General features: G+C 39.9%; 1 protein-coding gene across 2 annotated transcripts; it reads right to left on the reverse strand.

Moving 5' to 3' along the window:
* Positions 1–252: 252 nt before the first annotated feature.
* On the reverse strand, positions 253–26,921 carry BDH2 (3-hydroxybutyrate dehydrogenase 2). 2 transcript variants are annotated; one of them, XM_033214896.1, is made up of 10 exons: positions 26,800–26,921; positions 23,210–23,301; positions 22,264–22,342; positions 19,847–19,943; positions 12,505–12,613; positions 7,785–7,845; positions 6,655–6,768; positions 3,668–3,726; positions 2,882–2,974; positions 253–571 (listed from the first exon to the last, which is right to left on the reverse strand). In XM_033214896.1, the coding sequence occupies exons 2-10, from the start codon at positions 23,279–23,281 to the stop codon at positions 518–520; spliced, it is 738 nt and encodes a 245-aa protein (XP_033070787.1). In that variant the 5' UTR covers positions 23,282–23,301; positions 26,800–26,921; the 3' UTR covers positions 253–517. The 2 variants fall into 2 exon arrangements, with proteins under 2 accessions (XP_033070787.1, XP_033070788.1); XM_033214897.1 differs by lacking the exon at positions 23,210–23,301 and having other exon boundaries at positions 26,800–26,856.
* Between the last annotated feature and the right edge of the window lie 883 nt (positions 26,922–27,804).

The raw sequence follows: 27,804 nt of genomic DNA on the forward strand, positions 1-27,804 counted from the left end.
TCAGTGAACCAAGATCACGCCACTGCACTCCAGTCTGGGAGACAGCGAGACTCTGTCTCAAAAAAAAAAAGAAAAAAAAAAGAAGAAGATGACCATCAGCAAACCAGGAAGTGGGCCCTAACCAGATACCATATGTGCTGGCACCTTGATCTTGCACTTCCTAGCCTCCGGACTGAAAAACAAATGTTTATTGTGTATGACACTCAGTCTATGGTAATTTGTTATAGCAGCCCAAAGTGACTAAGACAGATACTTACAAATCGAGATTTATTTTTAAAACTATTCTCTTGCTATGAGTTCAATATTTTTATTTCTTTACAATTATTTCAGAAGAGATTACAAAGAGATTAATATACTGAAAGAATCAGACTCTTGCAAACAGTGACATCATTAAAAAGGGCTGATTTTCATTAACATGTGATTAACAGGAAAGAGATGATTGGTGAGTTTTCTTCATAACCAGGTTCACTGTGGATAGGAAGGGCCTGCCTTCCTTTCCACCACGGAGATCCTAAAATCACAAGCTCCAGCCTCCATCAATGATGACAGGGTTACCAGTTACATAAGCAGACTGCAGTGATAAACACAAGGAGACAGAACAATTAACCAGGTTTGATACAGGCTGTATTTTCAGATTTTCCTATGACTAGGATAACTAAACAATTTACTCTTGTCCTAACAGGAAACCTCACTTAAACACTTAATTCAGGGAAATCCAAATTAACGTTTGGTTGATTGAGAACTGCTGAGTGTCCTGTGATCTGGAACTAAATGGCCTTTGGCTGGTGTCTAAGCGCCTGTCACTGTTAGGTATTCGGTCTCAGAATCCCCGAATTAAGGAACGGTGATGTATAGCCATTCCCCAAATTAGGATATAGACTAAAAGTACATTTTCATTTTGAAACTCAGAACTATTCAAAACTAGCTAAGTTTTATGCCACCAATAAACTTTTGAACATAAGTGTATCAGTCATAAAATGGTCATATTAATGACCAGTTTAAAAAAAAAAGACAACATGTATGTAGTTGATCAATATAAGTGGATAATTCTAGGATCTGAAGCACACTAAATGTGTTTTTAAAACTTACATGAATAATAATAACTATAATCTATTAAGCTATAAAAATATTCTATATTAGTTTCAGATATCCAAATCTTTATAAAACTGAGGGATTTAAAAAATAATTACTGATTTATTCCCATAAATTTTTCATATTCTAAATAAGGCTGAAGTGATCTTTTTGGTAGAAGTTTAAAAATCTTCTAACTTAAAATGGATAATAAAAACTCAAACAGTCTAAATTCATCTAAAGCCTGAAACAATGGAAGAGGATGTAAGGACATCATAATGAATAAATTTTAAGAGTTCAATATATAAAAGCTGATCATATACAGTAGGTGAACTAGGGAGTTATTAGTCACTTTACCAAAGAAATACCTCCAACTCCCCCAAGTTCTCTTAAAAGGCAAGCTCTGTTATGCATATGAACTCCTCTGGAAACCTCTAAAAAGCCAAAGGTATTTTGTAGCACATTTCAAGCCAGAACACTTCCAAATATTTTGTAACCTAAGCTCTGGCTAACTAAGGGTAATTTAGCTTATCAGCAGTACCCAAATCAAATGAGCTCTTCTGAAGATATGGATTCAGAGAAATCACAAAGGCTCATGTGCTTCTCCTTTAAACATTTGTCTATTAATCTCCCCAGCTATTAACAGTTGTTGTTAATAGTTGGGAGAAGTTCTGAGAAGAAACTGCACTGTTACGGAAACATTTCAATCCCTGTATTTGTCACATTCACCAACTATCTGGTGTGCACCAAGTTACTGGGAAGAGGAGTTATCAGTTGTTCCCTCCTCACTTCCACCTAGTCCCCTTTCCTTCCTCTTCTCACACATTACAGTTCCTTGTTCGCGTAGTATTCAGAGACATAAAACAGAGGAGGAGGTTCTTGTGTTTTATACCTTATAAACATCATTTTTGCTTTCATCTTAAGCCATTTAAAAGTATACAATAGCCATTAAGGAAAAAACTGTTAAACAGATGCAAAGTGGAAGAGATTAAATTAGGAATTTCCATACACAATGACAAACAAGTAAGAATTTTTAAAAATATGTATTTATTTTGAGATGGAGTCTCGCTCTGTTGCCCAGGCTGGAGTGCAGTGGGACAATCTCGGCTCACTGCAGTCTCTGCCTCCCTGGCTCAAGCGATTCTCCTGCCTTAGCCTCCCGAGTAGCTGGCATCTGCCATCACACCCGGCTATTTTCTGTTTTCAGTAGAGACGGGGTTTCACCATGTTGGCCAGGCTGGTCTCAAACTCCTGAACTCAGGTGATCCGCCTGCCTCGACCTCCCAAAGTGCTGGGATTACAGGCGTGAGCCACCATGCCCGGCCATAAGTAAGAATTAATAGAGAAAAAAGAGCCAGTGGAATTCTCCCAAACAAGTCACAAGTAAAACTAAAACACCACATGCCAATTCTGTGTCCACTGAACACAAATCTGCTTATTCTTCTCCCCATTTCACTTAAAGCTCTTAAAATCCTAGAGGTTCATTTGTTTGACTTGAATTTAATCAGGGTTTCCCGAGTTATAGTTTTTGAAAGGAACTGTCTCTCAGAAAATTGAGCACTTTAACTTTTTTAGTCCTCCTTTTTGTTTGCTGCAAGATTTTATGTAAAGCTGAATAAGGAAGAGTTAGTGGCTCAGATCAAACTGGTCTTTCTTTGAGCAAATTAAATGAGAACTTATCCCTATCTTATAAATGTAGCATCTTAGCATATATATGCCATAAACTCTCTAAAATGATATTATTTTGATGAGCAAATTGTGGTCAAATGTGATTGAGGACAATGAACTCCTTGGGAAGAATAGCGCTTACTTCATCAGAAGCCAAATACACGCAGAGCATGGCTATTTCTTCTGCAGTTGCAAATCTTCCCGTCTTTTGTCTCTTCAGGAAATCATTCCGTGCCTATGACCAGAGACCATACCAGACATCAGTGATGGGAGCAGCTGTATCTGCTCACCTGCATCTTCTTCAAGGAGTTAAAGGCAAGAGAATCCACTGGCTTGCTGCCTTGATGAATAATCAGCTAGGGTTATGGTGATTCTTTCGCCAAAGTTAATTGTTTGTGTTATATTAAAACCCACAGATATTGTGACAGATCAGAAAGCTAATATTAAAGGATGAAGACTTTTTTTTTATCTTCAAAAGTTGTGGTAAAGTATACAGAATATAAAATTCACTGTCTTAACCATTTTAAGTGTATAGTAGTTCAATAGTGTTATGTACACTTACACTGTTATGCCACCATCACCAGTGTCCATCTCCAGAACTCTTATTTTTATTATTATTATTTTTTCTTAGAGACAGAGTCTTGCTCTGTTGCCCAGGCTGGAGTGCGGTGTTGTGATCATACCTCACTGTTGTACCTCAAACTCCTGGGCTCAAGCGATCCCCCAACCTCAGCTTCCCCGGCAGAGCTCTTTTCATCTTACAAAATGGAACCTCTCTACTCATTAAGCATTAACTACTCATTTCCCTCCTTCTAAGCCCCTGGCAACTACCATTTCACTTTCTGTCTCTATAAATTTGTCTGCTATAGGGATGGAAGAGGGTATTTATTAACCAAAGGTTTAAATACATTTTAAATGCTAGATATACCTCTTCAGGATTTCCTCTGGCTTGTATTCTTTCTTGTAGAGATGGGGTATCAACCGTTCCTAAATCAAAAGGGGATATTCAGCTTGGTTACTCACTTAAACTGAAAAAGAAATCGACAACTAAACTTCCTTTCCATATGATACAACAATCAGTGAGATTCTTCTCCTTGACTTAAAATGACAACTTTACATCTGCCTGCCTGAGGTCTCTTATTTAATAGGCTTATAACTTCTTCAATAACATTTCTATGGTTTTAAAAATACAGACTATGATTCTTTGTGACACTATGTAGGGACACTGGATGAATCACCCAGCATTCTCAAGGACACATATTCTAGTCACATTGCATTTATATGATGCTATATGGATTTTAAATACTTATATATATATATTATATCAGCTAATTCTCACAATAAGCCTGAGATGTAGATAAAACTGTACAAGCACTTTGCCAGCTTAAGGAGCCAGTTTGCCTCAGTGATCTCAAAACCATTCTTTGCTGTCAAGTTCACTGTGGGATCTTTGGGGACAATCCCATGGCTACCACAGTCCTTGCCAATTCAGGTAGCACTAAATTTTTCTTAGCACCTTGCCTATTTTCATTGTTTCAAATTCCAACTTTTAACCACAGTTTCAAGTTTTTAATCAAAAATATAATTTAATATAATTTAAAGTTATTTTATTTTAAAAAAGAAAAATAAGAACAACACTAACATTTTAAAATTCCACTTAGTTTATGGTCTCCTAGAGCAAGTTACCCAGACTTTTTTGTTAACTGACATAAACTGTACATTCTCTGTAGAGGGCACTTTTCTCAGACTAAAGAGTACTCTGGCAAATCATGTGATCTTTCCGAGGCGGTAACAAATGGTTTTACAGTCATACTTCACCCTTAGATCATGTTCTTGAGAGTACCATAGATTTGATCTTTGTTCAGAAAACATTTCTTAATTTTAGCATCATTTGCTATTTTTTCTGATGAAGCAGGAAATCTTCAAAATCAGAAAGCCTGACTCCGTTTTGGAACCCCCTCTGTAGGTTGGTTATCTGTCTCTTGTCACATTTTACTATAAGTGGCCAGCACTTTCAAGACTCTGGGTAGAAATCACCTTAGCTAGATCACCCAGTTCATTAGTAACATCTTTTGCCTTCACACTATAGGCAACAGTGTTGATGTACTTTCTGAAACTGTATGACAAAGATCCTCTTTTATCTAATTTTCAATAATATTTTCCTCACTTACCTCAATAGCCTCCTTGAAGTCCACAGTTTTACCAACAGTGTGCACCTCAAGCTTTCACTAACAGTCTCTTCAGAATCCTTACAGCTTTAACAGCTTTCTCCCTCTGAGGTAAATGAACAGCATGTCTTACATATGACTGGTACTAATGGCTATTAAATAAGAACTGTAGAGCCAGCCCATGCCTTTAGAGGATTCCAATGTCACTGGGTTCAGCTGTGTCCATGGCACAGACATACTATGCCAGGGTCTACACAAGTCTGGCTGGAGATTTGTGACTATACAACCATCAGCAGCATCTCAGACATACTCAGCCCTCCTCAAGTTTTCTTCTGTGATCGGTTCACTGAGTCACAGCTAGTTCCTTGTTCCAAAGAGTTTGATAACATATTTTCCAATCTTCTGATAAGTCCAGTCGCTGAACCAACCACATTTTCCAAATCATTTTACCATTTATTCCACTGGGTAAATGGCACAAGAATAGCTACACTCAAGTATCACCAGGATGTACATCAAAACCCAGTGAAATGATCTCTCATGTATTCTTCTTTTTCTTAGCATTACCTATGTTTACATTTCTGTTCCAAGAAAAATAAAACAGAACATCTCAATCGCTGAAATTCTGTAGCTTGGGGGATGTTTAGTTTTCCCTCTTTAAGTCAGTGGGTTTCAACTGAAGATTCAATCAGAATCTCCTGTGGGACTTTCTAAACACCACAATTCTCTCCATGAACTCCTTCCCTAAATTCTGGCATGCCCTTCAGGTTTGAAAGGTCCCCAGGTCATATTGAAATGTTTCCCTTTCACACACCATCCCCCATATCAATTGTGCACTACTGAGGGAAACCTTGGTCCTGGATATGCAATAATTTCTTTTTGAAGAATATCATAATCCTTATTAGATACCTTATGTTCCTTTTAGATTGGTAGAACTGGGTAAAAGTACATATCAATTTAATAAACACATCTATGGTTATTGTGAAAATGAGACACACCCATGGTTATTAAGAAAATGAAAGTTCTGCTTTTCTTCTTTCCTTTGTGTGAGGGATTGGCACACCTTTCTTGGCAAAGAGGCAGATAAAAAATATTTATAACTTTGAGAGTCATTTTATCTGTTGCAATTGTTATACTAAACTCGGCCTTCGTAGCATGAAAACAGCCATAGACAATAACATAAGCAAATTGGGTGTGGAAGTGTTTCAGTAAAACTTTGCTTACAAAACAGGTGGTGACCCAGATGTGGCCCATAGGCCATGGTTTGCTGGCCCCCTTTTTATAGCATAAAGGAAGATTAATGCCTCCTTTTTCTTTATAGGCCACCTCAGTGGTTGAAATGATTTTAGTGGATCTTTGTGTTTTGGAAGACTCCCCTTACTGTTTCCCTGCTGTCCTGTGAGTGTGGTCTATTTTCATCTTTCCCTTGACATCTTTCCCCTGAAAAGGTCAACCCTGGTCGGCTTCCCAACAGCAAGCCTGGCCAACTATGTCTCTTAGCCACTTGCTTCTGAATTGTCCAACACATTGAAGCCTTTTGCATCTGTGGCTCATTCCCAGTGGCTTAGGATCTCCATCTCAACTTAAAACTATACTGTTATCTTAATAAGCCCAGCCCTCACCCCCTTTTTCTGAACTTTTTCCCAGAATACAATATAACATGTGGCAAATAAACTTTTATAGATATCTTTCACGGTGGCAAACACAGTGTCAGAAGGCCAAGTTCACAGCCCTGCAGTGCCTTACTCACCTGGGCACACACAGTTGCACCTGATGCCCTGCTGGATGAAATCTGCAGCCACAGATTTTGTGAGGCCAATCACGGCTGCCTTGGTTGTGCTGTATACACATCTGTTCACAACTCCTGAGGGTGGAGGAAAGGTTCAACAATTGAAGGAATAAAAAATGTATTTTCCTTTAGAAAGGTAGCACAAATAAGTTTTCCCAGTAGCCATTTTCATGCTTTCTCCCACATTCCTCCCCTTTTAAAAAGATTGATATCAGATTTTTTTCCTTTAATAGTCAGTTTCTGGATCTAGGGAAATAATATCAGTATAGGCACAACTTAATTGAGACTTAATTGAAATTCTGAACTTATTTAACATTGGTAGTCTTAGTTTCTCACCATCAGTTGCCATAACTCTTAGGCAGATTCCCAAAGAAAATAAAGATTAATAACAAAACAAAACAGTAAAACAGGAGACCTAAGCACTTCTTTACATTCCTCTCTTCTGTATGTTGAATATGTGTATCCTTGCAAAGAGAAGAAATGTTATCTCAGCAGTAACTATTTCATTTTAAACTCACAGATCCAACTATGCCAGATTGTGACATAATCCACATTTTACACTGCTGCCCTTGTCCTTCAACTTGACTTCTCGCTGATGGCTCAGATCAACTGTCTTTGTGAAGCATTCCACAAACTCACAGGCAGTTATTTCCCTGTATTTTGACAGCGCTTTGTACAAACCTCTGTTATATATCATCACACTGGAGAAGATGATGTTTGCTGCCTTGCTCCTAGTTTTGGACTGTGAATTCTTTTAGGGGCAGAGCACATACTGGTGCTCAATACACTATTTTAAATTAATTAAATGTTAAATGTTTCTTTCTCCCAGTTTGATGTTCATTTCCATATCCCTTAGAAAGAATAAAAGGGAGGGCAAAAAACCCCCCACATTTTAATTTAACTTTACCACTGGCTCACATCTAGAGCAAAAGATCTGTGATTAAGGAACTTAATACCAATTTTGAAAAAAGCACTTTTGAAATTATTTCAGTACTTGAAATTATGATCTCTGCTATGCCTGTTCCCAAACGCAGAGCTTTTAATGATGTGTGTGTATGAGCACTGCAGTCCTCAGAGGGAGACAGACCCACCTTTGATGCTGGAAGCCACAGAAGACATGTTGATAATATTGCCAGATTTCTGAGCAAGCATCTGCCAAAACAAAACAAATACCAAAAAAAAAAAAATCCACTTCATGTGCTAAAATACTACCTTTTAAAAAGATTTGCATTTTCTTAGGGTTTGCAGAATGAATTTAATTACTGTATTAGCTAGTCACATTAAACAGTATTAAGCAGTCTTGACAGTGAACCCAAAACACCTCATCAGCTATTGCTGGGAAATGATGGCAATGTGACCGCACTCACTGGCATTTCTCAGGGAGATTACCACCTTCCCATGGTACAAGAATGTCAGCAAGACTACGAATGAATGCTGACTTAAATGAAATGCAAATAAATGTTGTTATTATGTGTTACTGATGTTGGGAAACTTACTCCATTCAACACATATTTTTTTAATACCTACTGAGGCCAGGTATTGTGCTAGGTCCAGGAGATTACTGCCTACAGGAGGCAACCAGTCTGGTTAGTGGTTGACATAATCCACATCCAGCGACAGCAGAGACCTCCACAGAGATCTAACAGCAGGGTGAGGGCAGAAAGGGAGCAGTTCAGGCTGGGCAACACTCAGAGGGGACCTCCTGAGGGGGACGGATACAGGCTGAATTTTGAACACTAGAGTATTAGTCAGAAAAATAGAAGAAAAGGATGTTTTGAGGAGTGGGTACACAGGTATACAGTTTCCATCGGGAACTGGGAGGAGGGGCTGGGTCTGGCTGGAATGCAGGGTATAGAAGTAATGATGCTGCAGAGGTCAAGAAGGGCTGAATTTAGAACCTGGGTCTTACCCTGAAGGCAATGCAGTGACATTGAAGGGTTTAAAGCAGAGGAGGAGTGGCATGTTCAGACTTAGGGATTACAAGGATTACTCTGGTGCCCAGAGACTAGTGGAAGCTGATGCAGGGTTCAGGAAAGAGTGATAAAGGTGGAGCTGCAGAAATGTCTATGGGTAGCTGAGGAGGAGAGGGCTGAGGCAGGATGGGCAGGACCTGGTAGATGGTTGCTGCAGGGAGGGCGGGCCGCACCAATTTAGGGCAATGTTTCCTAAGAACACCTTCAGAATTCCCCCACTGAAGTGTGAATTTATTAAGATGAGGGTCTTTGGCTGTTTTGTCCTCCTAGACAGTGTACACAGTAGGCAGTCAATAAATGTGGATGAATCAGAATCTCCTGAGGTGCTAGTTTAAAACATAGATTGCTGGGCCCTGTCCTTTACCTGAATAAATATATAATAAAGAAAACTGTTACAAATTTAAAAATGTTTTCAAACTTTACTAATTATAACATGCACATAGAAGTCTCAATAGGCAGCATAAAGGGCCAGAGAAAAAAATTGACTTCTGTTGGGATGAGTTTCTTGAGCAGCTTTTAGAAAAAGAGGTGTAGGAAAGGGGAAAGTGAATGATTGAATGGATCCAGGATTGGTGTGGCCAAGATGATTGATTCCTTAGGATATTCTTCTGACTTTGTTCTGAGATTTAGCTTCTAATTACCCCTAAAAACAGAATCTAAAGTAACCCCAAGGCACTTTGCTGAATAGGCTAAGTGGATTCAAGGAGAGGCTGATTGTAACCCAACCAAGTTAAAGAAGACAGCAGGGGAAATAATAATGTTTAACTCAATTGTGTGTTTTACATAATAAAGAGGACCATAATGAAATGGGGTTCTCATAAAAAGTGTCAAAAATGTTGGTCAAGCGCAATGATGTTGAAAAGTAAGCCTTAAAATTCTTCTTTCTTATCCAGTTTAGCAAATAGCATTCCCCATTAAAAATACATATAGAATACATATACTCCAATTTAATACATAAAGATGGGTCATTAAGTAAGTCAATCTCTAGTCCTCTCTAGAAATGCAATATTATCTCAGGCAAAACCTTAGAATAAAGCCATCTAAGAGATGTTACTGCTGTCCCCTAACACTTGCACTGTCCATTCAACCAAATTCAACCGAGGTCCCTCTCTGCTTCTAGAGCCCATAGTCAGTGCCTGTTCCAATGCTGCCTTCCCAGTCCAGGTCAGGAGCTGTTGTCATAGTGTCAGGCTCTCCCTGGCTCCCCATGCAATAACCCTCTCTGGCAGGCATGACTATAAAGTGAAGTGCCTGGTACATAGTACTGCTATCTAGGATTGATCTCTCAGAAGCTAAGGTAGGAGGTAGAAATACCCGCTTAAGAGCCCATGGAGCTGTATCCAGTTAGTCTTACTCTGACCCAGCCCTTCCGTCTCCATTGGCCAGAGCTCAGCCCCTAACCCTAGTGAAACCTGGCCACTTGGGTCTCCAGTGGTTCCTGCTGGACTAACAACCTTGATTCATTTATTTATTTGACAAATGTTTGCTGAGCACCTCTATATGCTAAAAACTCTTCTAAGATATAGTGGGGGAGGGGGAGGCAGGAAGCAAGCAAACAAACTAATCCAAATAACAAAGATATCCCCAAATCTTTGCCCTAATGGATCTTCTCTTCTGGTGGAGCTTGGATTCTGCAGTGACCTCTTCTTAAAGTATTTTCAACTTGTTCTCTGCCTTTTGACTGATCTTCCAGTCTTGGAATGCTTTCCTGTGTATCTATCCATGAACAAAAATTTCCTATGAGTGTTCCTGTGTTCTGACCAGCTGACTTTCCAGATCTGCCTAGACTCCAAACCCTGGCTTCCCCTGGAAAGTTCTAACCTGGGATATGTGCGTCATAGTTAATGATACAGAGGATCCTAGATAATTATGGCTGGGAGTGATTGTGTAATCTATCATCCTTATTTTTTAGCTAAAAGAAATATGTACTGGGAGGGTACAAGTGCCATCTCTATGGCACATGGCCAATTAGGGGCAGGGTGCAGACTGCACCTAAGGACTTCTGATGACAGAGTCCAAGACCAGGATTCGATTTTGTCAGGGTCACTTTAAACAAGTGGCACTAGAACCTTCTAATACCACATCCCTGCCATTAACATCTCTTGGGATTTTTATTTTTTTAAGCAAATCTGTGTTTTTGGCTCACATGGATCATTGTTAAGATGTTGTAAATCGCAAGCAAACTCACTAGTTTGCAAGTTAATGTTTGTATATTTTAAAAATTAACACAAGTGTACATTTCAGCTCCACTGTACTCCACACCTACTTCCTTTACTAAAATTTGTAAAGCAGTTTAGAACCTGGTTTTGCAAATGAGTCTCATGCATGTGCAATAGTCTTAACCACAATGACCTAAGCTTTCCTCCTATACCATAAACTCTGGTCTACCCCTGTAACCTATGCAAAGGATCTGTCTTCAAAAATACGTTCGTGTTCCAAATAATATAGATTCTCATAAACTCCAAAGAGGCTAAAAAAGCAACTTACATTAAAAAAAAATCTGTCATAAAAATTTGCTAGTTCAACATTCTGTGGACCCACCCAAAAATCCCTTCTAGGCACTAAACAAGTAGATTTTTCAAAGTTCCTTCATTACTAAGTCAGTTTCTCCAATTTTCCTGTTAATGTTCATCTGGAACCTTCTTGACATTAGGTTGAATATTCAGAGTAGAATATCAGCCCTGCTGTGCCATTAACAAAGCTCTTCTCCTGCCCTGACATGGACAGGACATCAAATCCAGCTGGGATGGAAGGGAAAAGTGGTTCTTCTGCATTTCACTAGGTTCAATTTATAACCTTGAGTTGAGCTGGCTGTGTACCCAGTCTACCCCTTTCATTGTCTCAGCCTGTGCTGTCTGCTACCACTTGTTTATAAGTTCATTTGAAGTCAGGGACGTATGTTGCTCATATTTATACTCCCCTAGAGCACCTTATATAATGATTTATACCAAGAGGTGCTTAATGCTAGTTTATAAAATAAAATTTAAAACATTGATGCATTGTGTGAAGGCTTGAGAATTCAAGGGAAGCAGGCCCAGGAGGAACGTTCTCTTGAGCACACACTTTCACTCACCTGCCCAGTACCACTGTGGTTCGGATCAAAACAAGAGCGAAGGGAGAAGTTTCAGGGTAGAGAAAAGCAATGGGGTACATCCATCTTGAGAGTGTGAGTCTAAACTGAAATTCACAAAGGGGCTCAACATCCAGGCTTCAAATCTTGGTTCTAACCATGTGCTAGTTGGGTGACCTTGAGCAAGTTGCCTAAACTCTCAGTTTCATCTTCCAAACAATGGATGAGATAATAGTACCTACCTCATAGGATTATTCCAGTCTTGTGTGCCCCCTGCTGTTACCTCTCCTGGAATCCTCTCTCAAGCTACCTGAATGATCAGCTCTCTCACTTCTTTTGGACTGCTATGACAGTTTCACCTTCGTAGTGGAGTCCAGAGAGGCCTCATTGATATCCTAGCTTCTTTCTCTTCATTATACTTAAAACCATGCCACATATTCTGTGTCTATTTGATTACTAATTGTCCCATCTCACCCCCAATAATGGAACCTGCCTTATCGAAGGCACTTTGTTTAGTTCACTTGTGTGTCTTCTGTGCCTAGAATGGAGCCTGGTGTGTGGAAAGTGCTTAATAAATATTCCTTGAGTGGATAAGCTGAGAGGTTAAATAGATTAATTTATGTGAAATGCCTTGATATCAATGTTCAATGCATGTTAATCATTATGTTAGTTGTTATCGCTCTTCAGTGCATGTGGGAATCCCCTCTGTGTGCCCAGTATGGAGACCTAAGGTGGTGCTTATCCTGGTGGTGGTGGTGGTGGTCTTACTTTAGGAAGGAATGCCTTGATCATCAGGTACATGCTGCGCACATTGAGATTCATCGAGAAGTCCCAGTCTTTCTCCCCACAATCCAGGACTGTTCCATGATGGACAAAACTAGAAGAGTGATTAAACAATGGAGGAATAACTGCCATTAAAATTTTTCTATTCCATTTGCTGATTATTTCCAATTGTCACTTAGTGACTTAGACCACTGTCTCTTTCCCTTATCAAGACTAAACAATTCAAACATAGTACCACTTAGTATATCACATTAGTAAGAATCCTGACAACTTAAGCTAGAAAAGTCATCTGAAAACAAGATCCTTCTTGTTTTCCAAACAAAAGTACGGTCACTGAACATAAGAAGCTTTATGCTAATTGTGCTGGAAACATCAATGCCATTAAAAGCAAACAACAGAGCAAGATGGCCGAATAGGAACAGCTCCAGTCTCCAACTCCCAGCGCGAGCGACACAGAAGACCGGTGATTTCTGCATTTTCAACTGAGGTACTGGGGTCATCTCTCTAGGGAGTGCCGGACAATCGGTGCTGGTCAGCTGCTGCAGCCTGACCAGCGTGAGCTGAAGCAGGGCGAGGCATCGCCTCACCTGGAAGCGCAAGGGGGAAGGAATCCCTTTTCCTAGCCAGGGGAACTGAGACACACAACACCTGGAAAATCGGGTAACTCCCACCCCAATACTGCGCTTAAGGAAACAGGCACACCAGGAGAATATATCCCACACCTGGCCGGGAGGGTCCCACGCCCACGGAGCCTCCTCACTGCTAACACAGCCGTCTGCGGCGATCTATCCGCAAGGCAGCAGCGAGGCTGGGGGAGGGGCGCCCGCCATTGCTGAGGCTTAAGTAGGTAAACAAAGCCGCTGGGAAGCTCGAACTGGGTGGAGCTCACAGCAGCTCAAGGAAGCCTGCCTGTCTCTGCAGACTCTACCTCTGCGGACAGCGCACAGCTGCAGTCCAACAGGGGAAAGAGCGGGGCCGGTGCAGATGCGAACGACTCTGTCTGACAGCTTTAGGGAGAGCCGTGGATCTCCTAACGTGGAGGTTGAGATCTGAGAACGGACAGACTGCCTGCTCAGGTGGGTCCCTGACCCCTGAGTAGCCTAGCTGGGAGACATCCCCCACTAGGGGCAGTCTGACACCCCACATCTCACAGGGTGGAGTCACCCCTGAGAGGAAATTTCCAAAGAAAGAATCAGACAGGTACACTCGCTGTTCAGCAATATTCTATCTTCGGCAACCTCTGCTGCTGATACCCAGGCAAACAGGGTCTGGAGTGGACCTCAAGCAATCTCCAACAGACCAACAGACAGTCCTTCTGACTGTCAGACGGAAAACTATCAAACAGGAAGGACACCTATACCAAAACCCCATCAGTACGTCACCATCATCAAAGACCAGAGACAGATAAAACCACAAAGATGGGAAGAAGCAGGGCAGAAAAGCTGGAAATTCAAAAAAAAGAGCGCATCTCCCCCTGCAAAGGAGCGCAGCCCATCGCCAGCAACGGATCAAAGCTGGTCAGAGAATGACTTTGACGAGATGAGAGAAGAAGGCTTCAGTCCATCAAACCTCTCAGAGCTAAAGGAGGAATTACGTACCCAGCGCAAAGAAACTAAAAATCTTGAAAAAAGAGTGGAAGAATTGACAGCTAGACTAATTAATGCAGAGAAGATCATAAACGAAATGACAGAGATGAAAACCATGACACGAGAAATACGTGACAAATGCACAAGCTTCAGTAACCGACTCGATCAACTGGAAGAAAGAGTATCAGCGATTGAGGATCAAATGAATGAAATGAAGTGAGAAGAGAAACCAAAAGAAAAAAGAAGAAAAAGAAATGAACAAAGCCTGCAAGAAGTATGGGATTATGTAAAAAGACCAAATCTACGTCTGATTGGGGTGCCTGAAAGTGAGGGGGAAAATGGAACCAACTTGGAAAACACTCTTCAGGATATCATCCAGGAGAACTTCCCCAACCTAGTAGGGCAGGCCAACATTCAAATTCAGGAAATACAGAGAACGCCACAAAGATACTCCTCCAGAAGAGCAACTCCAAGACACATAATTGCCAGATTCACCAAAGTTGAAATGAAGGAAAAAATCTTAAGGGCAGCCAGAGAGAAAGGTCGGGTTACCCACAAAGGGAAGCCCATCAGAATAACAGCAGATCTCTCGGCAGAAACTCTACAAGCCAGAAGAGAGTGGGGGCCAATATTCAACGCTCTTAAAGAAAGGAATTTTAAACCCAGAATTTCATATCCAGCCAAACTAAGTTTCATCAGTGAAGGAGAAATAAAATCCTTTACAGATAAGCAAATGCTTAGAGATTTTGTCACCACCAGGCCTGCCTTACAAGAGACCCTGAAGGAAGCCCTAAACATGGAAAGGAGCAACCGGTACCAGCCATTGCAAAACATGCCAAAATGTAAAGACCATCGAGGCTAGGAAGAAACTGCATCAACTAACGAGCAAAATAACCAGTTAATATCATAATGACAGGATCAAGTTCACACATAACAATATTAACCTTAAATGTCAATGGACTAAATGCTCCAATTAAAAGACACAGACTGGCAAACTGGATAAAGAGTCAAGACCCATCAGTCTGCTGTATTCAGGAGACCCATCTCACATGCAGAGACATACATAGGCTCAAAATAAAGGGATGGAGGAAGATCTACCAAGCAAATGGAGAACAAAAAAAAGCAGGGGTTGCAATCCTAGTCTCTGATAAAACAGACTTTAAACCATCAAAGATCAAAAGAGACAAAGAAGGCCATTACATAATGGTAAAGGGATCAATTCAACAGGAAGAGCTAACTCTCCTAAATATCTATGCACCCAATACAGGAGCACCAGATTCATAAAGCAAGTCCTTAGAGACCTACAAAGAGACTTAGACTCCCATACAATAATAATGGGAGACTTCAACACTCCACTGTCAACATTAGACAGATCAACGAGACAGAAAGTTAACAAGGATATCCAGGAATTGAACTCATCTCTGCACCAAGCGGACCTAATAGACATCTATAGAACTCTCCACCCCAAATCAACAGAGTATACATTCTTCTCAGCACCACATCGCACTTATTCCAAAATTGACCACATAATTGGAAGTAAAGCACTCCTCAGCAAATGTACAAGAACAGAAATTATAACAAACTGTCTCTCAGACCACAGTGCAATCAAATTAGAACTCAGGACTAAGAAACTCAATCCAAACCGCTCAACTACATGGAAACTGAACAACCTGCTCCTGAATGACTACTGGGTACATAACGAAATGAAGGCAGAAATAAAGATTCTTTGAAACCAATGAGAACAAAGATACAACATACCAGAATCTCTGGGACACATTTAAAGCAGTGTGTAGAGGGAAATTTATAGCACTAAATGCCCACAAGAGAAAGCAGGAGAGATCTAAAATTGACACTCTAACATCACAATTAAAAGAACTAGAGAGGCAAGAGCAAACACATTCAAAAGCTAGCAGAAGGCAAGAAATAACTAAGATCAGAGCAGAACTGAAGGAGATAGAGACACAAAAAACCCTCCAAAAAATCAATGAATCCAGGAGTTGGTTTTTTGAAAAGATCAACAAAATTGACAGACTGCTAGCTAGACTAATAAAGAAGAAAAGAGAGAGGAATCAAATAGATGCAATAAAAAATGATAAAGGGGATATCACCACCGACCCCACAGAAATACAAACAACCATCAGAGAATACTATAAATGCCTCTACGCAAATCAACTAGAAAATCTAGAAGAAATGGATAATTTCCTGGACACTTACACTCTCCAAGACTAAACCAGGAAGAGTTGAATCCCTGAATAGACCAATAGCAGGCTCTGAAATTGAGGCAACATTAATAGCCTACCCACCAAAAAAGTCCAGGACCAGATGGATTCACAGCTGAATTCTACCAGAGGTACAAGGAGGAGCTGGTACCATTCCTTCTGAAACTATTCCAATCAATAGAAAAAGAGGGAATCCTCCCTAACTCTTTTTATGAGGCCAACATCATCCTGATACCAAAGCCTGGCAGAGACACAACAAAAAAAGAGAATTTTAGACCAATAGCCCTGATGAACATCGATGCAAAAATCCTCAATAAAATACTGGCAAACCGGTTTCAGCAGCACATCAAAAAGCTTATCCACCATGATCAAGTGGGCTTCATCCCTGGGATGCAAGGCTGGTTCAACATTCGCAAATCAATAAACGTAATCCAGCATATAAACAGAACCAAGGACAAGAACCACATGATTATCTCAATAGATGCAGAAAAGGCTTTTGACAAAATTCAACAGCCCTTCATGCTAAAAACGCTCAATAAATTCGGTATTGATGGAACGTACCTCAAAATAATAAGAGCTATTTATGACAAACCCACAGCTAATATCATACTGAATGGGCAAAAACTGGAAAAATTCCCTTTGAAAACTGGCACAAGACAGGGATGCCCTCTCTCACCACTCCTATTCAACATAGTGTTGGAAGTTCTGGCTAGGGCAATCAGGCAAGAGAAAGAAATCAAGGGTATCCAGTTAGGAAAAGAAGAAGTCAAATTGTCCCTGTTTGCAGATGACATGATTGTATATTTAGAAAACCCCATCGTCTCAGCCCAAAATCTCCTTAAGCTGATAAGCAACTTCAGCAAAGTCTCAGGATACAAAATAATGTGCAAAAATCACAAGCATTCTTATACACCAGTAACAGACAAGCAGAGAGCCAAATCAGGAATGAACTTCCATTCACAATTGCTTCAAAGAGAATAAAATACCTAGGAATCCAACTTACAAGGGATGTCAAGGACCTCTTCAAGGAGAACTACAAACCACTGCTCAGTGAAATAAAAGAGGACACAAACAAATGGAAGAACATACCATGCTCATGGATAGGAAGAATCAATATCGTGAAAATGGCCATACTACCCAAGGTTATTTTTAGATTCAATGCCATCCCCATCAAGCTACCAATGACTTTCTTCACAGAATTGGAAAAAACTGCTTTAAAGTTCATATGGAACCAAAAAAGAGCCCGCATTGCCAAGACAATCCTAAGTCAAAAGGACAAAGCTGGAGGCGTCACGTTACCTGACTTCAAACTATACTACAAGGCTACAGTAACCAAAACAGCATGGTACTGGTACCACAACAGAGATATAGACCAATGGAACAGAACAGAGTCCTCAGAAATAATACCACACATCTACAGCCATCTGATCTTTGACAAACCTGAGAGAAACAAGAAATGGGGAAAGGATTCCCTATTTAATAAATGGTGCTGGGAAAATTGGCTAGCCATAAGTAGAAAGCTGAAACTGGATCCTTTCCTTACCCCTTATACGAAAATAATTCAAGATGGATTAGAGACTTAAATGTTAGACCTAATACCATAAAAACCCTAGAAGAAAATCTAGGTAGTACCATTCAGGACATAGGCATGGGCAAGGACTTCATGTCTAAAACACCAAAAGCAACGGCAGCAAAAGCAAAAATTGACACATGGGATCTAATTAAACTAAAGAGCTTTTGCACAGCTAAAGAAACTACCATCAGAGTGAACAGGCAACCTACAGAATGGGAGAAAATTTTTGCAACCTACTCATCTGACAAAGGGCTAATATCCAGAATCTACAAAGAACTCAAACAATATACAAGAAAAAAAACAAACAACCCCATCAAAAAGTGGGGAAAGGATATGAACAGACATTTCTCAAAAGAAAACATCCATACGCCAACAGACACATGAAAAAATGCTCATCATCACTCGCCATCAGAGAAATGCAAATCAAAACCACAATGAGATACCATCTCACACCAGTTAGAATGGCAATCATTAAGAAGTCAGGAACAACAGGTGTTGGAGAGGATGTGGAGAAATAGGAACACTTTTACACTGTTGGTGGGATTGTAAACTAGTTCAACCATTATGGAAAACAGTATGGCGATTCCTCAAGGATCTAGAACTAGATGTACCATATGACCCAGCCATCCCACTACTGGGTATATACCCAAAGGATTATAAATTACTCTACTACAAAGACACATGCACACGTATGTTTATTGCGGCACTATTCACAATAGCAAAGACTTGGAATCAACCCAAATGTCCATCTGTGACAGACTGGATTAAGAAAATGTGGCACATATACACCATGGAATACTATGCAGCCATCAAAAAGGATGAGTTTGCGTCCTTTGTAGGGACATGGATGCAGCTGGAAACCATCATTCTTAGCAAACTATCACAAGAAGAGAAACCAAACACCGCATGTTCTCACTCATAGGTGGGAACTGAACAATGAGATCACTTGGAGTCGGGAAGGGGAACATCACACACTGGGGCCTATCATGGGGAGGGGGGAGGAGGGAGGGATTGCATTGGGGAGTTATACATGATATAAACGTCATGCACATGTACCCTAGAACTTAAAGTATAATAAAAAAAAAAAAAAAGAGCAAAAAAAAAAAAAAAAAAAAACACACACCTGCAGCCTCGGCTACTTTGAAGGCTGAGGCAGGAGGACCACTTGAGCCCAGGAGTTCTAGGGTGCAGTGAGCTATGATCATTCCACTGCCCTCCAGCCTGGGGAATCCAGACAAACCCTGTCTCAAAAAGAAAACAAAACAAACTCCACCCCCCCAAAAAAAAACAAGAGAGAGAGAGAGAGAGAGAAAAAAAAAAAAAACATCTGCCCTATTTGCCTATTTGATTCCTATTTCAAGAGCAACAGTGCCCTCAGATGGCACAGATTTAGAATTCTCAAGGGAAATCAAAACTGCAAGGAAAACAAGTGTCTCAACATCTCAGAACAGCAACATGATATTGCTAGTATTCTAACATATTGAGAGATGTTAGTTTGTTGTACGAGAGATGTTAAGGCAGAACAAAACAAACCCTTAAAGTATCCTTCACTGTTTTGCAAGTTACATTTTCTGACAGAAGCTTCCTCAACATTGGAACCCTTGCTGATTTGGTCCTCTGGACCCAAATTACGTAATTAATTATAAAATATTGTTGGCTGTGACTTCCATGTACCAAAGTTCTGCCAGTTCAATCAGAATGTCAGTTTCATGACAGCAGGAACAACATGATATATTTCTACATCCCCTACATGCCTGAAAATTTAATAGATGCTTAAAAACTAACTTTGCTAACTATTTTTTCATGTTTCTGGGTGTATTCTTATATGAATACACCCTTATATGAGGAAGACTATATATGAATGATTTTGCCATATTGTCAAAATTCTTTGAATGAAAGTCATAGAAAACTTTCTGTAAGGAAAGTGAAATTAAAAAGTTAGGCATTACCCAGCAACATTAAAGAGAACATCAAGTCTCTCAACTTCATTGGCAAACTGATCAATTTGTTTCTTCTTTGTGACATCAAGGACACGAGTTTGAATGCCTGAAAAATAAAACAAGAGGCACTATTCCTAAAAGTATTTAGCCTCGAAGGTTTAGCTGTTTTGAAGTGTGAAGTGTGAACATTGCAATATCTATCCAGCTAGGCTTCATAGATTGCTGACTTTCTTACCAGGGTCTTAAGAATCTTCAGAGTCTCATTAGTAAACATAAAGTCCCATTTGGACTCCTCCAATAACCTATCCATCCCTCTTCCTTCCCCTCTGTCCATTTTCCAAGTTGAATAATAATGGTCCTTTCTGAGTAAAGGCTTTATAGTAAAGTATGACTGGTGTACATTAGATATTTCTCAGTAAGCCAGCAGTAATAACTGAAAGTGGGCTCATTTGAGCCTATCCTTCCCCTGCCAGAGACTAGGTTGCTGGTACCTATACAGTAATGCAGAATTTTGTCTGAGTGAGGGGTGGAAAAGAGCAAGGGTTCTGGAATAAGAGACTGTTTCTATTTGTGAGCTTCCCCTTTATATCATTTCCATTATTTATTAGAAATGACTCTGTTATTCAAAGGTATCCAGTCAAATACATGTATTTCTGGACTAAACTGCAAGGAGAAGAAATGAGGGGGTCAGAAGAAGGGATGACACACTTGAAGGCTAGACATGAGAGATCTGGCATGGCTGGAGCCTGAGAGATACACAGTCTACTAGTTACTGAGAAACTCTGAAGAATGTCTAACAAAAGCAGCAGTCATCATTATAAATATATACACATATTATTTATAATGTGCATAATATATTATAATATATAGTAATATAATTTATAATATATACAATGTGTTAATATGTATACGTATATGTAATATATGTATAATATGTATATATAATTATTTATAATTTGTATTATATTTTATAATTTATAATATATATTATAAATAATATGTATATGGTTTATTTTGGGGGAATATAGAAAGAAAAGATTAACAAAGAAAGGGAAGATTGAAATTTTGTTTCAGAAACACTTCCTTATCTCTGTGCTTTCCCAGTGCAGCGGCTTTCCTTTGACTTGTTGGGATTATAATTCAACATATTCCAATTCGATTAACTAATTCAGGGAACTAATTGCTGTTTGATTATGTAACCTGTTGTATTTTGCTGGAAGGGTTAACTTTCAAATAGGTTCTCTGTTCTGATGTCTTTGGGTAAGTAAACTGTAATTAAAATCCCTTGATGTTGGAATTTGGTTCAGTGGGGTGAAGAAGTGGTGGTGCACACCTAATAATCTGGGGAATCTCTTAGGATTTCTCATGATGATGTGTGATTTTAGGGCTAAGCTTTCTCCAGTACGGTAACTACCAGCCACATGTGGCTACTGAGCACTTGAAATGCAGCCAGTCTGAAATGAAATGTGCTGTAAGTATAAAATACACATGAATTTTAAAGATTTAGTATGAAAATATTGAGATGTTGGTCAAAGGGTACACTCTTGCAGTTATAAGACTTAATGTACAGTACAGTGACTATAGTTATTAAGAATGTACTGTATACTCAAAATTTGCTAAGAGGGTAGATCCTACATATTCTCAGCACACACACACACAGAGGTAACTAAATGAGGTAATGGCTATGTTAATTAGCTTGACTGTAATAATCATTTCACAAGGTATTTTATAACATATGAAAACATGTTGAACATCTTGAATATATGCAATTTTTATTTCTCAATTATACCTCAAAGAAGAGAAAATTAAGAGAAAAGCTGCAAAGAAAACTAATGACTGAAATTTGTAAGAAACTTCTAATAATGTAAATAAAAATTTAGTAAGAAAAAATTAAAATGTTCCATTAATTTTTTAACTTGAGTGCATGTTGAGATTCTATTTTAGATATATTGGATAAAATAAAATATAGTATTAAATTAACTTTCACTTGTTTCTTTTTACTTTTTTAATGTGGATACTAGAAAATTTAAAATTACACATGCGGCTCACATCATGTTACTATTGGACAGGGCTATCCTAGAGGAGGAGGGCACAGAAGTGAAAAGCTTCATCAAAAGTTAACCTAACAACTAGTAAATTTTCACAATTTTCACATGTAAGTTTGTAATTAGGAACTGAATCCCTCAATGTGTTGGCTAAATAAAGGATTTTTAAATTATTCGTCCTCAAATTTTTTTTATGCATGTAAGTACACAGATTTTTGTCTGTAGGTTCACAAAATATAGATTTCATATCAGAGTGTGAGAATCTAAAAAGCAGGGCAGTGGAGCTCAGTAGCTAAGGAATTTTGTTACAACATGTGAGTGCCATGCTTTATAATACCTTGCAGACACTGAATCCCAAGTTCAAGCTGCTGAGTTGCTTACCCGGGTACTTTTCCAGTTCCTGAAGCTTGGACTCATTAATGTCTGTGGCTATGACTTTGGCACCTTCTCTTGCAAAAGCCTAGTAGACACAAAGTACAAATACATCCTTTGTTTACTTGAATAAACTGTGCTAGTGAATGGAACATCATGTGGTCTTTTTCTCCTTTATCTTATTTTCATTGTTCTTTTCCCCATAAGATAGCTAGAATTTCAAACTATCTACTCTTACCCCTTCTCCATTGTTATTATTTTTATCATTAATTAGAACAATGTGACATACATTGTGCCTGTCATCTTAGTTCCTTTAAGTAGTATCAAACAAAATAACGTTTTTAAAAAAATGACAGCTGTTTTTAATACTCTCAAAATACTGATCTTCTCTAATGAGACTATATCATTTCTGAGTTTGAGTTACTAAACTCCAGATAATAAGATAAGAATTGGTTGTTTCAACACTTTTCCTACCAAGAGTATGCTAGTGCTTTCATAAATGTCAAACGATACCCTGCCATTATACTTAAGGTACAATATTAGCTCAAGTGGGGTACATAATGTGACAGAAATTGATATAAATCAGGAGACAAAGGTAACCTGTCTTATAACTCTGGAGTCACATATCTAAACTGACACAATTTCAGAAAGCTGTGTAACCCTGTTGGCTGTCTATAGCAAATTTATTATGATGCAGAGAAACTGAAGTAGAGAAATTTCTCAGAGTTATCAGTGATGTCAAGTACTAAACATGAGGTATTCATTCCTTTATCTGCCTGGGGTCAGGAGTAGGGAACTATTTATTTATTTGTTTATTTTTATAACTTAAGACAGCATAAGCACAAAAGTAAAACAAAAAAGCAGAGCAGAAGTAAACAACCATAGCATCAGTCCACATAATTCAGTATGTCAAGAGTTAGTAGGCAAACAACAAAGATAGTAACTTATAACTTACTAAGGCAGCTGCTTGGCCAATCCCCTGAGCAGCGGCTGTCAGGATGATGACTTTCCCATCAAGTCGACCCATAATGGAACCTGTGGTTTAATCTAAAGACATGTGTGTTTAATGGGTTATACTGTAGAACATGGTCTTGAGCAGGCAGTAACATCTAGAATGAATATTTCAGTGTGTTCTTTTAAGAATAATTTAGTGAGTTCCTTCAGGAACTTGAAGACAGCACCTCTGTGCAAGTAGTCCCATCATCTGAATTCTCCCAGAATGTTTCCTCTACATACATAGCTTTGTATATCAAACACATTTAGCATAACCCACTGAAGTGATGACTGGTGACAGACATTGGCCTTTTTTTTTTTTTTTTTTTGAGATGGAGTTCCGCTCTTGTCACCCAGGCTGGAGTGTAATGGCGTGATCTCAGCTCACTGCAACCTCTGCCTCTCAGGTTCAAGCAATTCTCCTGCCTCAGCCTCCTGAGTAGCTGGGATTACAGATGCCTGCCACCACGCCCAGCCAATTTCTGTATTTTTTATAAAGACGGGGTTTCACCATGTTGGTCAGACTGGTGTCAAACTCCTGACCTCAGGCGATCCACCCACCTCGGCCTTCCAGAGTGCTGGGATTCCAGGCGTGAGCCACCGCACCCAGCCCAGACATTGCACTTTAACCTACCTCACCCTTCAGTACCTGGAGAGGACAGCCTCTGGTGCTGACATTATTCACTACCACCATCATTCTCTCCATGACCCCTGCACACATTACTCTGGCATTATTTGTGTCCTTAATACTCAGGGCTGCTTTTTTATTTCTCTTCCATAAACTTGTTGAGGTTTGCACTATCAATTGCTTATGGTTTTTTTTATTGTCTCTTGAAAAGATTTCATAGTTGGTCTCAGATATTCATTGAACAAAAAGGATGGAAAAATCAAATCACATCCAATACTCCCATTTTACAGAAGGGGAAACTGCTGAAACCTGCCCAATGTCACAGAGCCAGTCAATGGGAAAGCCAGAACTAAGACTTCCTGACTCTTTTGCTCTGGGAACAGTCCAGCCCACAATGCTGCTGATCCTCTTATAAGGTTTAAGCTTGCAGTAGTAACACATTAACAGGCATAATCAGTAATTTCTAAAAGATTGAGAAACACCGACACAGGGCTTATGTGCATGAGATATTTCGCTAGTGCTTGGATTGTAGATCACAAGGTGACAGAAGGAGCTAGTGGTGAGGCTGGGAGTGGAGAAGAGTCAAATGACCATCAAAAGAGGCTGTCTTCAAGGACACAAGCTCAAAGTCTTGCCGGGTTCTGTCATTAATGTGTGCCTCTGACCTCATATGAACTCACAAAGTGGCTGCTTTGTCCAAGGCATCATATCCACATTTCAGGCAAAAAGAAAGGGAGGAACAGAAGTCAAAAGGCTTTCAGAGAGGCCTCACCTTTCTACTTAAGAAGGAAACCTTCTTAGAAATTCCCACCTGCAGTTCATTTGCCAGATCTATGCTACTTGGCCACTCCTAGCTGCAAAGAGGTTGGGAAGTTGGGACTTTTGTTTTCAGCTTCGATAAAGTGAGGAACAGGGGAAAGTGAGTTGGATGGTGTTGATGAACCAACTTACAATACATGCACAACTAGCCTACACAATCACTCTGCTCCATTATCTGCCTGATTTTGTACAGGTCGATAGCCTTGCCTGGAGGGCTTCTATTATCTAGTCCATTCTCTTTGAACTTATCACAGTTCTCTCTTTAGCCAAACTTTTTTTCTTTTCTTTTTTTTTAATACCCAATATGCTCTTCCATTTCAAACCTCTACACTTGGTCCAATGTCCACATGGTGAAGGGCAGGTTACTCCTTGTCTACTCCTATAGGCAACAGCCACTGAAGGATTTATAGAAAGGGTGTGACGTGATCAGATTCGTATTTTGGAAGGACTGCTGTGGAGAACATACCTGGGCAGGAGCATGGTGTGCCATTAGGAGGCTTCTAGGGTTATCTAGGGGGTTGCTGGTGAAATAGCAGGCTGGAGAAAATAGCAGGGATGGAGAGATATGTGGATTGCAGAAGTGTTTCAGAGATAAGAGGCAGGGCCTGATCACCAATGGGGCTAATTTCAAAGAAAGGAGATTTGCCAAGTGTTTTACAGCTATGAATTCAAACCTAGGCCTTCTTGTTGCAGGTCCAAGGGAAGATCTCATGGAATTGTCTCATGGTACTCAAAGCCCTGAGGGCCTCTCTAAATCCTCACTGTGGCACCATAAGCCTGTGCCTTGCAGACTGCTGACCCCAGGAAGTAATGGACAATGAAGCGCAGCTGCTGCTGCATCTCTGCGCTTGTGCTTAGGCCACCTTCTTGGGGCCATTACAAGGCAGTGCCTGAGCATGCATGCTTACTAAGGCAGACCCATTTCTGGGAGACATAGAGCTCCTCCCCAACGGATGACTGGCTGGAGAAGCTCCTTACTACCTTGCTGAAGGTCTCTTAGACTGCACAGCTGTCTGGGATACTTCCACTCAAGCTGGCTTCCTGCTCGTCCTCCCTCACAGGTGGACTTGCATCGAGGTCTGATGGCTCTCACAGCCTTACCTAGTTCTCTACTCATTCTCTCTCACACCAGCATTTCCCCTAATAAAATCCAGGCATATTTAATTCTATCTTGGAGTCTGCTTCTTGGAAAAGCAGACTAACACAATTATGTAAGAACTGGCTCCAGGGATCAGCTGACAACTCACTGATTTCCTCTGAGTTTGTCCGCATTTTTTAGGCAATGGGGAAGCTGGGCTTTAACAGTGCCTGACCTACTTTGATGCAATGAATTTTTGCTTTTTTTCTTCTTACACAAAAGAGAAACTTTCGCTTTCAACATGGAATGACATACTTCAGAAAGATATACTTTATCTTTACCCTCCTTGAATCCTAAGCATGGTGTACAAAAAACTATTTTACAACACTGTCATTAGTGATATTGGGTGTATGGCCCTGTAAAACCTCCAGTCAAAGGTTTTGCTAGGAATCTTTGACACCGGAAGAAGCATTTCCAGAACCATTGCTGAAGCACAGAGCAGCCTTTCTACGCACTCTGAAAACCTCCTCTTAGCTGGCCTTCCTGCCTTTCTGGGACCAGATTTTGGGGTCAAAGCCTTAACATTTAATAAACTGTAATCCCAAACTAAAACAGATTTATTTGAGAAAACGAGTGCAAACATGGCCTGAAATGGTAAATCAAGGCATCTCTCAATATATCCAATGTGAAAACCATACACGTTGGCTTCCTTAGTCCAAAAGTTGGAATCAAAATGTTGATTTTTGATTAGCAGACACACAAACAGCATATTCAGGAAGTCATTGTTTTCAAGAGCCAGGAAGAAAAATGTTCACTTAGGATGCCGTAAGAATCCTTTTTTCTTGGGCTACTTTATAATACATACATACGACAGAGTTTCAGGCTCATTAAAAACCCATCTTTACGCTGATCCAACTGCTAAGATAAATTTTGAATAGGCAACGTGCAGAACAAAACAACATCTAAAAATTAAACCTCCCCTCTTTGCTTTCTAAAGTTTCATTTCAAAAGTATTAGGAAATCTTACTTTAAGCAGCGAGGTGATGGCGTTCTCCAGAACCCGGTGGGAGCAACAAGCTTGAGACCTTTGTAAAGAAGAAAGTCAAGTGCTTAATAAAGCATGCTGGGATTTGTAGTTTCCCTGCTTTCAGCGTTTAGTGGCTCCATCCGTGCACTTTATAAATATGTGTGCTGCCATCTAGTGGAGTTTAGGTAGAACTGTAAATTCCAAGTAGAAGGTGAAAAGTGGAAAAGCACCTTATAGCTTACTTAGGATGTGGAAATCATTTCCTTCACTTCCGTCTCTCCACTTCTCTATTTTGTTTATGCCTACTATGTGCGGTGCCAGGGTAGACAAGATTGGCTGAGCTGGAAACTGCGTGTGGAAGATAGCAGAGCAACAAAATAGAGGGACCCCAGGTCACTGAAAATCCTGGAGCCTTCTTGGCACTTGGCCTGGACTGCTTTAAAGGAGAGAAATAAAAAAAAATTCCTTTGTGTTTAAGATACAGTTGTGATTTTTATTTTTTTCGTGCTCAGACTATTCTAACACTAATGCATATTTAGTGGCAGAATGCCAGGAGCCTTACTACACTGGGAATGGGGTCGGGGAGAATGTGAAACTTGGATGACAGGGTGGAGGCTTAAAAGGGAACATGTTGAGTTAACAGCAAAAAACCCCAGTTTGGCTGAAGAGAACAGAGATATAAGGCCAAAAAGAAAGGACTAGATCTCATGAGCCCTGTAGGTTAGGATAGTAACATGTGCTTTATCTGTAGTGCCACTGAGCAAAATGATTGTGTAGGCTACTTGTATATGTACTGTATAAATTGGTTTCCTCAGCACCCCTCCAACTCACTTTTCCCCTTTTTCACTTGTCAAAGTTGGAAAACAAAAGTCTCGACTTCATAGCCTTGTTTGCTGCTAAGGGTGGCCAAGCAGCATAGATCTGGCCAATGAAATGCAGGTGGGAATTTCTGAGGAGGGCTTCCTTCTTAAATAGAAAAGTAAGCCCTTCTGAAAGGCTTTTAGC

The sequence above is a fragment of the Trachypithecus francoisi genome, unplaced genomic scaffold, assembly GCF_009764315.1.
Source record: "Trachypithecus francoisi isolate TF-2019V2 unplaced genomic scaffold, Tfra_2.0 Lachesis_group1, whole genome shotgun sequence".
NCBI classification, from domain to species: Eukaryota; Metazoa; Chordata; class Mammalia; order Primates; family Cercopithecidae; genus Trachypithecus; species Trachypithecus francoisi.

What these genes read in the sequence shown, in the direction of transcription:
- BDH2 (XM_033214896.1), bottom strand. Translation starts at nt 23,281, where the DNA reads ATGGGTCGACTTGATGGGAAAGTCATCATCCTGACAGCCGCTGCTCAG. An exon ending in TGTGGCTTCCAGCATCAAAG is followed by an intron (nt 6,769 to 7,784) that starts GTGGGTCTGTCT and finishes CTCCACCCTCAG; the next exon opens with GAGTTGTGAACAGATGTGTA. An exon ending in GTGCAACTGTGTGTGCCCAG is followed by an intron (nt 3,727 to 6,654) that starts GTGAGTAAGGCA and finishes CTTTTGATTTAG; the next exon opens with GAACGGTTGATACCCCATCT.